Source organism: Juglans regia, chromosome 11 (genome assembly GCF_001411555.2).
Source record: "Juglans regia cultivar Chandler chromosome 11, Walnut 2.0, whole genome shotgun sequence".
Lineage (NCBI taxonomy): Eukaryota > Viridiplantae > Streptophyta > Magnoliopsida > Fagales > Juglandaceae > Juglans > Juglans regia.
In genome coordinates this window covers 22,697,088-22,710,384 of record NC_049911.1, presented here as the reverse complement: position 1 = coordinate 22,710,384, position 13,297 = coordinate 22,697,088, and the positions used below count along the sequence as shown (strand labels likewise).

General features: G+C 40.5%; 1 protein-coding gene across 1 annotated transcript; it reads right to left on the bottom strand.

Moving 5' to 3' along the window:
* Positions 1 to 11,509: 11,509 nt before the first annotated feature.
* On the bottom strand, positions 11,510 to 13,048 carry LOC109010920 (EID1-like F-box protein 3). Its single transcript, XM_018991887.2, has one exon. The coding sequence runs from the start codon at positions 12,615 to 12,617 to the stop codon at positions 11,673 to 11,675; it is 945 nt and encodes a 314-aa protein (XP_018847432.1). The 5' UTR covers positions 12,618 to 13,048; the 3' UTR covers positions 11,510 to 11,672.
* Between the last annotated feature and the right edge of the window lie 249 nt (positions 13,049 to 13,297).

Below are 13,297 nucleotides of genomic sequence, written 5' to 3'. Positions count from 1 at the left end.
AGGATCTCTCTTGTTACGCCCATCGCCAAGAGTTACACGGTCGAAGGCATCTCTTGCTACACTCCACTCGCCAAAGTTATGCAGTTGAGAGCATCTCCCGCTACCCCTATTCGCCAAGGCTACACGGTCAAGGATCTCTCCCGTTACGCCAATCGCCAAGAGTTACCCAGTCGAGGGCATCTCTCGCTACACCTATTTGCCAAGGCTACACAGTTGAGGATCTCTCCCTTTACGCCCATTGCCAAGAGTCACGCAGTTGAGGGCATCTCCCGTTACACTCCACTCGCCAAGGTTGCACGGTCGAGGACATCTCCCGCTACACCTATTCGCCAAGGCTACACAGTTGAGGATCTCTCTCGTTATGCCCATCGCCAAGAGTTACGCGGTACAACCAATGGAGTCCATTGCATTGCCAGTATGTGTAGGCACAGACCCTCATGTTGCCATGGCGATGACTGAGTTTCTAGTGGTGAAAACTCGGTCAGCATACAATGCAATCATTGGGTGACCCACGTTGAATGCCTTAAAGGCTATTACCTCTACCTATCATCTGAAAATGAAATTCCCGACGAGAGTTGGAATATGTGAGGTACGAGGCGAGCAGGTTCTAGCCAGAGAGTGTTATGTGCAGGAATTCAGGCCAGGACAAGGAAAAGTCAGTATTGTGGATACTGAGGAAAAGGCAGTTCTCCCTCTAGCGCCTCAGGTAATGATGATGGAACTGGAGACTAGAGATGAAAGTACTTTAAAGCAAGGAGAGGCAGATGAGCCCCTCAAGTTGCTCACTCTCGAGCAGGGTCACCTTGAGAGCCATGAGAAGATCGGGACTAAATTAACAAAGGAAGAAAGACAACAATTAATAGACTTCCTTTTAGATCATAAAGATGTGTTTGCATAAAGTCATAAGATTATGCCCGGGATAGGCGAGGAGATAATTGCACACAAGTTGAGTGTAGATCCAAAGGTACACCCAATAAGACAGAAGAAAAGAAACTTCAGTATTGAGAAGTACGAGGCGATCGCGGAAGAAGTGGATCGGTTGCTGGCAACATGATTCATCAGAGAAGCACAATATTCGGATTGGCTGTCCAACGTAGTATTGGTAAAAACTCCAACAGGAAGTGGCGAATGTGCGTGGATTTCACCGACCTTAACAAAGCTTGCCCAAAAGACAGTTTTTCGTTAACACATATATATTTAATAGTAGACGCAATGGCAGGGCATAGGATGTTAAGTTTTATGGATGCCTACTTGGGGTACAATTAACTCAGGATGAATGAGGTTGATTAAGAAAAGATTGCTTTCATAACTGACCAAGGACTATACTACTATAAGGTGATGCCCTTCAGCTTGAAGAATGCTGGGGCAACCTATCAAAGCTTAGTAAACAAAATGTTTAAAGAACAGATTGGGAGAAAAATGGAAGTATATGTTGATGATATACTAGTAAAAAGTATGGAGTTTGCCCAGCATGTGGAGGACCATAAGGAGGCTTTCCAGGTTTTACAACAATATCGAATAAAGCTCAACCCAATGAAGTGTGCATTCGGAGTGCAATTGGGAAAGTTCCTCGATTTTATGGTGTCAAAAAGACGGATTGAAGCAAAGTCCAAGAAGTTAAGAGCAATAATAGAAATGAAGTCGCCCACAAACCTGAATGAAGTACAGAAGCTGGTACGAAAGATAGCAGCTCTTAACAGGCTTGTATCCCGATCGACAGATAAATGTCTTCCATTCTTTCAGGTGCTTAAGAAGGCACAAGATTGGGAATTACCAAGTGCGAGGAAGCATTCATCTAGCTGAACGAGTATTTGGCTAACCCACCATTGCTCAGCCACACCAAGCAAGGGGAGCCGTTGTCGTTATACCTGGCAGTGACCCCGGACGCTGTGTCAGCAACCTTGGTGCGAGAGGATGGGAATGAACAAAAGCCGGTATATTACGTAAGCAGAGCTTTGAGAGGAGCTGAAACCATGTACCCAAAAGTAGAGTTAGTCGCCTTCGCCGTCGTGGTAGCAGCAAGGTGATCATGACCATATTTCCAAGCACATCCGATAAATGTGATTACCTCATCACCCTTATAAAAGGTGTTGCAAAAATCGGAAACCTTGGAGCAGCTGGTCAAATGGTCAATTGAATTAAGTGAGTATGATATCAGTTACATACCAAAGAGCGCCATGAAAGGATAGATCTTGGTAGATTTCGTAGTGAAGTTTTCAAATTTCCAGGAAGAAGCCCATAAGTCACCAAAGAAGAATCCATGACAAGTGTATGTGGATGGATCATCCTGCCGAGTAGGGGGAGGAGTTGGTATGTACGTGGTGACAAATGAAGGGGGAGAGTCGTACCATGCAGTACGATTAGACTTCAAAGTAACAAACAACGAAACTGAATACGAAGCAGTGCTCGTTGGTTTAGCAATAACAAAGATGTTACGGGGGAGGAGATTGAAATGAAAGTAGAGTCGCAGGTAGTGGTCGGGATAATCACGGGGGAATACCTGGCGAGAGGGATCACACTCATAAAATATCTCCACCAGGTTTAGGAACAATGCAAATGCCCTAAGTACTTTCAAATCAAGAAAATACCTCGATGAGATAATTTCAAGGCTGATCGATTAGCACGAGCGGCCTCAGCAAAGTAGGAAGAGGCGTTGCCGTGGAAGGTTGATTTACGAATGATAGCCAGTCCAGTAATAGGAGAGAAAAGTTTGCAGATTGAAGAGAATACGCCGGGACGGGCTGATGATATAAGGAAGTGTGGAGATGGGTGATCTACCCCCATCCCTGGAAAAGGCGAGGAAGGTAAAGAGTAGGGAAACTCGGTTTACTATGGTAGACGGGGCACTTTATAGGTGAGGTTTTTCAAATCCATTATTAAGATGAGTAACAAAGGAGGAAGCAGAATACGTAATGAAAGCAATACACGAGGGGATATACAGAAGTCATTCGGGAGGACAATCACTCTTGGCAAAGATTGTAAGGGAAGGATATTATTGGCCAAACACGCTCAAGGATGTAAAGGAGTTCGTAAATGCACCTCTCGAGGAGTTGCGATCTATAACTTCACCTTGGTCATTCTCCCAGTGGGGAGTAGACCTAGTAGGCCCTATACCTCCCAGAAAAGGAGGAACCAAGTTCATCATTGTAGTCGTCGACTACTTTACGAAGTGGGCAAAGGCTGAGGCAATGACAATAATAACAGCCCAAAGTGTGACAAGGTTCTTATGGAAGGCAGTAGTATGCAGATTTGGGATACCTTAGTGTATCATTTCTGATAACGGAAGGCAATTTGATTCCGAACATTATTGCCAATGGTGTGCGGAGCTAGGAATCAAACTCAACTATTCTTCCCCAGGCCACCCCCAGGTAAACGGGCAAGTTGAAGCAACTAATAAAACCATCATGGGGATACTGAAAAAGAAAATGGGCGACAGAATGGGGCTGTGGGTCGACGAGCTTCTAGAGATTTTATGGGCATACAGAACAACACCAAAAACCTCAACGGTTGAAACACCTTTCGCCCTAGCATATGGAAGTGAGGCAATGGCATCGGTGGAAGTCGGGTTACCAAGCTACAAGAGGAAAAACTTTGATCCAAAAGCAAATGCAGCAGGGTTAGAAGAAGACTTAGATCTGTTGGAAGAGATAAGGGCGGATGCAGAAGTAAGGGTTGCAGTTTCTAAAAAGAAGCAGAGCAATACTTCAACAAACGAGTCAGACCTATATCTTTCAAAGCTGGCGACTTAGTGTTGAAAGAAACCAGTGTCACCACGAGAGAAGAAGGGAAATTAGGCCCTCGATGAAAAGGCCCTTATGTTGTTGTAGCAAGTCACAAACCGGGAGCTTACCACCTCAAGGATGCCGCAGGGCATGAGCTACCCCACCAATGGAATGCAGAACATTTACGAAAGTACTACGTCTAAGGGAAAGATATGTAATTTTTCTTTCATTTGTTGACTTCATTTTTTCAATAATAAATACCTGCACATTTTTTCCACCTATCTTTGGCTTTTCGACAAATTCAAAAATGTGACTAAGACCTGAAGACAAAAGGTGACTTGGTCGAGGGATCTCCCACTAGTCTAATAATTAAAGGTAAAACGGTCGAGAGATCTCCCACTAGCCTGATAATTAAAGGTAAAACGATTGAGGGATCTCCCGTTAACACCTTCTTGTCAAAAGGCGACATGGTCGAAAGATTTCCCACTAGCTTGATAATTAAAAGTAAAACGGTCGAGGGATCTTCCGTTAACATCTTCTCGCCAAAAGGGGACATGGTCTAGGGATCTCCCACTAGCCTAAAAATTAAAGGTAAAATGGTCGATGGATCTCCCACTAGCCTAATAATTAAAGGTAAAACGGTCGATGGATCTCCTGTTAACACTTTCTCGCCAAAAGTTAACGTGGTCAAGGGATCTCCCACTAGCCTAATAATTAAAGGTAAAACAGTCGAGGGATCTCTCGTTAATACCCACTCGCCAAGGTTACACTGTCGATGGCATCTCTCGCTACACCTATTCGCCAAGGCTACACGGTCGAGGATCTCTCTCGTTACACCCATCACCAAGAGTTATGCGGTCGAGGGCATCTCCCGTTACACCAATTCGCCAAGGTTACATGGTCGAAGATCTCTCCCGTTATGCCCATTGCCAAGAGTTACGCAGTCGAGGGCATCTCCCGCCACACTCCACTCGCCAAGGTTACGTGGTCGAAGGCATCTCCCGCTACACCTATTCGTCAAGGCTACATGGTCAAGGATTTCTCCCATTACGCCCATCGCCAAGAGTTACCTAGTCGAGGGCATCTCCCTCTACACTCCGCTCACCAAGGTTACGTGGTCGAGGGCATCTCCCGCTACACCTATTCGCCAGGGTTACATGGTCGAGGATCTCTCCCGTTACGCCCATCGCCAAGAGTTACGCTATCGAGGGCATCTCCTGCTACACTCCACTCGCCAAGGTTACTCGATCGAGGACATCTCCCGCTACACATATTCTCCAAGGCTACACGGTTGAGGATCTCTCCCATTATGCTTATCGCCAAGAGTTACGCAGTCGAGGGCATCTCCCGCTACACTTCACTCGCCAAGGTTTCACAATCAAGCGGCCAATTCGTCTCTCTCTTTGTTGAAGACCTCCACTTGTGCAGCCAAATCATCCATCTCCTGCATGGCCACTTCTGGTTGACAAAGGCGAGCAACCAAGTCATCCCGTTCCTACACAGCCATCTCTGCCTGGCGAAGACGAGCAGCAAAGTCATCTCGCTCCTGCTCTACGTTCTTCGCTTGGTTTAGGCGGGTAGATTTGATGGTTGACATGCCCGAGGAATGGAAATGAAATGACGCCCTGACACGCCTCGAAAAATGAAACGGCGCTTAGAGTCAAGTCCCATCACACTGTGTAATGAGACTTCGCGGGGTACTAGAGAGGGCATCCTGCCTGCCCGATCAGTACAGTATGGGCCTAGGCCTTCACTTATTCCTGATTCTAGCCCCAATATCGAAGAGGCCCATTAATACCGAGAGGGCCCAACCCACTGCCAAAACCTACTGGGTAACCATCCAGCAGCGATAAATGATAAGAACAGTTACAATGATGATCCATTAAAGGATGAACCTTCATCTCCAAGTTTGAATTTGAATCATAGATATATCTATTATCATTTAAGCAACAGAATGGTTCAGAAGCTCTATATAAGAGGAAAGCCTAGGTACGTAAAATGGATTTGATTTCTTTGATATTAAGGGTGATTTGTAATTACTGACTTAGACATCTGAGACATTTTCTCGAACCTCCAAGCTGCCTTATTCTTTGGTTGCAAGTGATCGTTTGGTGGTGGCAGTGAAACACGTCCAAAACAGCATTAGTATTATACTTTTTGAAAAATTTAATAATATATAAGCTTTTATATATAAAAACAAAACGAGAATAGTGTAAATTCGCCTTTTTTTCCTTTTGAATAGTGATATGTAATGGTTTTTCTCTCTCTTTAATGCAAGTAATTGATTATTGTTCTGTAGTTGTGTAGCATGTAATATCATAAATTTTAATTTTAAAAATCATAATACAGATACACTCTTCTATATAAATCTTAAAAATGGACAGAAAAAGGATAATATGATGCCTCCAATAGTACATATTGGTTAGTGTAAAGTGCTATGAGTTTAAGATACGAGTCTAGTTCTAAGTTTGAGAGTTACTTAAGTAATTTATTTATATTGCTTACATTAAGCGTCGTTTGTTTTCATAGTTTATCTCAACTCATCTAATCATTACAACCACATAAAATAAAATAAACAATAATTTAACTTTTTTAAATCCCAAAACAAAAATAATATTAAAAAAATATATTCTAATAATATTTTATTTAACTTTTAATTTTAATCTCAACTCATCTCATCTCATCTACAAAAACAAACAAGGCCAGGTCTCTGTATATAGAAAAATGCTTTTAAATCAGATTTGTTTCTAAAGAAAATAACAGTATCTCAATTTTATTGATTATTATCCTCACTTATAGAACTTTGGGGGTTATAATGAGAGACAAATTTTAAAAAGCCTCAGAACCAAATTCCTTATAAAAAAATGTATAAAGACCTTATAATAGCATAGTATAATGATACTAGGGAATAAAAGAGAACAGTTCTACTCCTAAGCGGTCGGTCTGATAATAGATGAATAACAGCCCTCCAGTTATGTGATGACACCTCAACAAATATAAGAAAGTAATGGTAGACTCGTGCGCATGGGATAGATGAATAACAACCCTCCATTTCTGCTTCTAGTCAATGCACTTCTAAGTCCGTCTGCTTCTAGAACGCGAACTCACCTCCTCGTCTAGCGGCAACTGCCACCAATCCACCACGTCCACGAGTTCTCCGTCGGCCACTACACAATCACAACCGACCGCAACCGATTTCTCCTTGCCATTGATCCGTCACCCACAATTTATTCCATTACGCACCACCACTCCACCGCCACTAGTCCGTCGCCCACCATAGCATTCACCAACTAACTCATGGCTGAGTCTAGTGGTTTTGGTGTTGCTCAAGTATTTCTCTTACGTTATATGCTTTGGTTGTTCATGGCTAACCATGTGTTTGACAAAATGTTTGAAAGACACATCCGGATCTCAACGGTGATAATCTTTAAGATTTTTTTTCATCTTTTCAAGTCTTGATCTTGTTTGATGGCTAATGAATACATGGTACTATTTCCAGATTAGGGTTTGTGAAATGGGAAATTGGGGGGATTGCGAAATGGGAAACACGATAGATGAAACCTTCTGAGAGAGGAGGTCTTACGAAATGAGAAGGATCTTCGGAAAAGTGGGGAGGAAAAACAAATGTGTTTGACAATCTGATCCTCTGCTTCCACACAATACTTTCCATAGAACTCTACGTGTCACAATGTTATTCGTGGGCTGTTATTTGCTTAAAACAGCCCGACCAGTCTGCAGGTTAACTCAAAAGAGAATACTAGTTTCAAATAGAAGGAAGACTTGCATGATAACAGAACAATGAATTGAAAAGAGACGCTTTTATATTAGATACTCATGTAAAATTATCTAGGTTTACTCTTTCCCAAAGCCCATTCGGCTTAGGTCACTCAGTCAACAGACTCGGCTTCGGGTTCCAAACCTGCCCAGCGAATTGGAATGGCAGAAAAGAGGTTCTCAGAGCTCTTACCTTGTTTTCTCATTCTCATTTTTTTAATTAAAGATGACGTGGAATTTTGCCACGTCAGCGGAGTACTTGATGCCTCCGCAGTGTGTGTACCAAGTAGAACTGTTTTATTTTGATTTCCTCTTTCAACTACCAGACTAGCACCAATTAGAATGAATTCATACCGATGTTTATCACAAACTCTTTTTATAAGCTCTTCATAGGGGAGTTTGTTGATCTTGGGTACTCTCTTGTTCGAGCTCGAAAATCTCACGATCGCAAACTTTCTTGTTATTCTTGGGTACTCTCTATGGGAAGGAAGCTGCAAGACTTTCTTGTTATTCTTGGATTTGGGTTTTTAAGGCCTTATTTGGTTATATAGATAAGATGAAACGAAATGAAAGTTAAATAAAATTTTGTTAGAATATAATTTTTATTTTATGATTTGAAAAAGTTGAATTATTTTTTATATTTTACTTGAGAGTTCTAAAAAGTTATAATAACTATATGAGATGAGATGGTTTGTGAAAACAAACTAGGCTTAAGAAGCCTCAATGCTGGTGTCAGAAAGCTCCCAGCTCCTAGCTTAGATTCAGACTCACATTTTGCTCCTACTCTGAAAACCCAAGTTGAAAATAACTTATTTTGAGCATAAAACTCTTTTTTTTTCCCTAAAAACTGGGTTGATCTGAATTTTACTATATTGGTTCTACCTGATTATAGTTCTCTTGGGTTTTCTTTAGGCCAGAGATATGAGAGTGTGGGTTCTTTTCTTTCTCTATGGATGAGTTATGGTGAAGGGAGTTCAAAAATCTGGAATTTGAAAGGGTGCTGCTACTTAGCACCATCATTTTGCCCCCTCAAAATTATCACTAGTTCAAATTAATTTTTTGTGTGTTTTTTATTTTTAAATGTTAAAGAAAAAAAGCACACAAATGCACTATTGATAATATTTTTAACCATTTTGAAAACATCAAATACATGACTGGCAGTAACTTTAAAGGGTCAAAAGTCTAATCAGTTATGATGTATTATTATTTATTTTGTTCTTTGTAAATTAATATTTTGCATTGTGATGTAACAACAATAGTATTTATTTTGCATTGTTATTTATTTTGTTATTTATTTTATTTTATTAAAAAAACTTTTAATAAGTGTTGAAATTATTTTTAAAAAAAAATCTGGGCAATTTAAACATGATATCATAATTTAAAAAAAAAGTGCTACAAAAATGTTTTTTAAAGTTTAAACAGTTTTTTATTGAATCCAATAATCTGCACATATTATTTCCAGATTAATCTGGGCGGATAACTGCTAGGTTTTTAGAATCCGGATCTAGATCCGGTTATGATCGGATATCTGGATCTGGTTGCACACCCCTAAAATGCTGCATTTCATTAATCCGACATGCAGGTACACGTCGGCTCGTGCACAGTGCCTTTGAAAATCCATGCCTGCATTTAGAGATTTCCTAATGACAATGCTACTTAACGATTAAGAAAGTGATTTTGAATGTATTGGTATATTTTATTTTTAATTTTTAAAACTATTTAAATATGTTAAAAAAATATGAAAAAAAATGAGTCAAAATGACGTAAAGGTCAAATGGAGCTGTGCTGGTCAAAATAGCACCGCTCATTTTCTAATGAGGCTCTACAATTTTTACTACATAGGTTTTAATATTTTATTAGTTGTATGTGACCAATCACACGAAGTTCGCAAGTCTTTACATGAAGATTTACGAACTACAATCTTAAAACGCCTATTGCTGCCATGATATATACACTGAACGAAACAAAGTTTTCTTCTGGCTCTCTATTGATCGTTTGCGCTAGCTTTTAATCTTCATGCAATCATAGAAGATCTTTGATTGAAATTAAAAACAAAGTTTTCTCGGGAATGCCATTGGTGAGCTTTCACCCCCACCAAATGGTCTCTTTTTTTCACCCCCACCAAATGGTCTTGTTATACAGTTTACTAGGAAGAAATATGGACTCCCTGGTTAAAACCAAACTTGTCACTAGAAAGTTAGTGTTGGAGCAAGAGAAAAACTCCACTAACTCTTATGCTCGAAATGGGGTAAGACTTAAGAGTTCACCAGAATACTCAAGAGGCACTGCTCCGGTCTGTGCATTCTTGAGCCTAATTCTTGATATGTAGGAAACAAAGTATCTACATTGCAAGTGGAATGACTAAATGACATTTTCCTAACTTCTAAATTAAACACCAGCTTCAGAACTGACATTAGAACCATATTCACTACCAAGACGAGAATTCCTCAAATACTGGATTGTTCTCTTCCTCATCGATTGCTACCGGTCTACCCAACTGTCGGCTGGCCCTTGAAGACCAGGCATACCATGTGAATTCTGATAAGTGATGGTAGGTGGTATATGAGATTTCATATAGTTTAGGAATGTGAAGTTATTGCTCTTTATAATATTTTAATATGACTCTAATTATATCATTGACTAGTCCTTTTAGAGTATAGATAATTTAGTTTAGGCCTTTTATTAGGACATTACATACCTATACATCTTGAAGATAGGCTTTCAAGTTCACCCTTAGATCCTGTCATCAAAATTCATATGGAATCTTATAAAAGGAATCATGGGCCATGAAAAGGGCAAAAAAACAGAGTCGGTTCCTGTCCATTGTTGATCCTCAGTAGCTCAAAACAGGGTAGTTGGCTACTAACTTGTTTTTATCAGAGCTTCACTTCAGGTAACATATATATATATATAAATATCAGGCGTATCCTGAGTTTTCAAAGGACATGGTCACAGGCACCCCCACATCAGGTTTATCAGGCTAAATGACATTCATAAGGAAAAGGAATACAATGAATTTCCAAATTCAGACCCCATGCTATATATATATGGTCTTGATGTGTAAGTGGTAACTCTCAATTAATGCAATTTAATTGAGTTGGGGAAGTTTGTGGCAGTGCTTATGCTAATTAGAAAGAATGGTCTAATAAGTTGTATATCATAAATAGTCATGTTGATGATCATTTTATGGGCCATATAATAAAATCAAGTGAACTATTGATATATAAATTCTTCTCGCATGGAAATGATGTTGAGATATAAAATAAATAATAAAATTTATTAATTTAAATTTTTAAAAGAAGTAATGAATAAAGTTAAGAGTTTGAAATCCAGACCATTTCATATATATAGGATTGGCTTGTCCTCAAAACAAGCCTATTTTCCACAACTGGTCCTAAGAAAAGGCATATAAAAGAAATGCTGGTGTTATATAATATATTTAATAAAAAGTCAGAAGTAAAAATTTTCTTATATAAAAATATAACAACAACTTAAATAAACAAGAAGGAAGAAGCTGACATGACCGAATCGTATAATCATTTTAAAAAAAATAAATAAATATAAAATTTATATAAAAGAATAATATTTTTTTTAATTATAAACCTCAATCTTTTTTAAAATGACTGCATAACACTTACTAACTCTACAACCGCATATAATATTACTCTTAATTAAGATGGCACTGTTCATGATCAGACCATTATAATTACATGTTTTTGGAAAAAATCTTGACATATAAAATCACTCCAGTTTTTGTGTTTTTAGTGATAAATAGAGGATTGAGTTTCAAGTACAAGAATTGTTCACAATTAATAAAAAATATATATATATATATATATATATATATTTGATTGAGAGAGGTATCATCAAAACAGTAATCTTTGAATGGGAGGAGACTGTTAGATTAGATTAATAATTAGATGGGCACATTGGCATATATGATTTTTCAGTATGAAATAGATGCCATAAGGAAAAAGGTGATCATGATCTCTCAATTCTAATTTCCTTATAAATATAAAAGCACATGATGATTAATATTCTTCTTATTGACCCACCCAACAATTATTATGTATATAGTGTGCACAAACACTAAACCTCTTTTGTACATTACATTTAACGATACCCTACAACATCTCCAATATCTATATTAATGCATTTCTAATCAACTCTCAAAATTTAACTACTCAACACTTCTGACTTCTGATGAATCCCCACCAGCACTTCATGGGGACCCACTAAGGAATTCCCCATCTCCATTTTCCCTCGTCCTTTGAACTCCATACCCATGTGATTCGCCGTCCGATCCTGATTATCAACTCCGCGGATCCCACAATCGCCGTCGCTACCTTCCTCCTCTTCCTCCTTTTCGTCTTCGCCTTCGTCCTCGTCCGACGATAACGGCACCAGCCAACACATCCCATGCAAGTGCCCGTTCACGCACACGAAATAATCTAAGCCTCCAGAGTGCGAGCCCAGCCTCCTAGCCGCGCTCTTTGGCACCAGCCCAGCCGTCGTCATGCTCCATACGCGTGCCCCACAGTATGGACATCTCATTCTCTCCTCCAGCTCCACCTGCCGTCCGATCAAGCACGCCCTCGTCTTCGATCTGCTAAATCCCTTGAATACCCCTCTATAGATCCCCAGATCATCTTCCTTGTCCCCTGTCGGATGCTCGCACGGGTCGCTTACGTACAACAAGTCGCCCCGACACTTCTTGGCCAGGAAACTTCGGCCTGAAGTTTTCGAGAACCGAGAGGCCTTCGCGAAGTGGCCCGGAGAGGGTTGACTCACCTTGAAATGTCGAGTTGACTCGAACCCACAGCAGAAGAACATCAGCTTCGCCAGCGCGTGCCACCCGCCGCAGAACCGGCCGTTGGGCATGCCGTTGGCCAATGTGGCTACCATGCGCGGGGCGCGGTACAGGCAGACCTCGCGCCAGAGTAGCCGCTTCGCTATGGCTCGGAGCTTTCGGTTAACGGAAGATGCCGAGCACAGGGTGTGGATGTCCCATCTGATGGTCTCGAAGAGCAGGACGAGTACGCGCTCGTTGAATATGCCGGACTCAGCTGACTCAGAACCTTGACTCGGCGGGTTTGGTTTGAGACGCTGGTTCCGACTCATGGCAACACTGCGGGCCGATTTCTCCGCGCTTGGATATATAAATCTGTCCGAGTACGAAACGTGGCTTTCAGAGAATGGCTGGTTAAAGTGTATCAGAGCCTGGGTTTGGGACTATGGATAACGTGTTATGTTTCTATTCGCAAACGGACGCGTGTAGGCATTGTATTGCTGAGATGCCTGCCGTGATAGAGAATCGAGAATAACGTCAGGGATCCCCATTGTGGATGGAGGAGGGCACGATTGGACACGTGTCCCGCTGGGGCTCAGATTCGAAAATATCTTTTTCGTAGCTCAAAAATATCTCAGGGTTCTACACGCGTTTGTCTTGTTTTGCGTGTTTTGACACGAGTCCACTGGGATTATCCATGTACTTTTTTTCTTTCTTCTTTATTATTTATTCCCCAGCACTCCTGCTAATAATGCTTCCACACGTGGACAAGCGCTGGGGTTACACGTATATTTTAGATTTTATTTATTTTTGGATAATTTAATATTTTTTATATTAGGAGTGGTCGCTTTTGCCATTGCATCACGTGGTGTCGAGCAAAACAAACAAAAGTGAAGGTCGGAAGGTTGGGTTTATAATTTTATTTGGTATGGGAAGAGACTAGAGAGAGGAAAGAGAGAAAGTGGGTTGGTGAGTGGTAAACTGGTAATTTATGGAAAAAATAACGTTTACT

What these genes read in the sequence shown, in the direction of transcription:
- LOC109010920 (XM_018991887.2), bottom strand. Translation starts at nt 12,617, where the DNA reads ATGAGTCGGAACCAGCGTCTCAAACCAAACCCGCCGAGTCAAGGTTCT.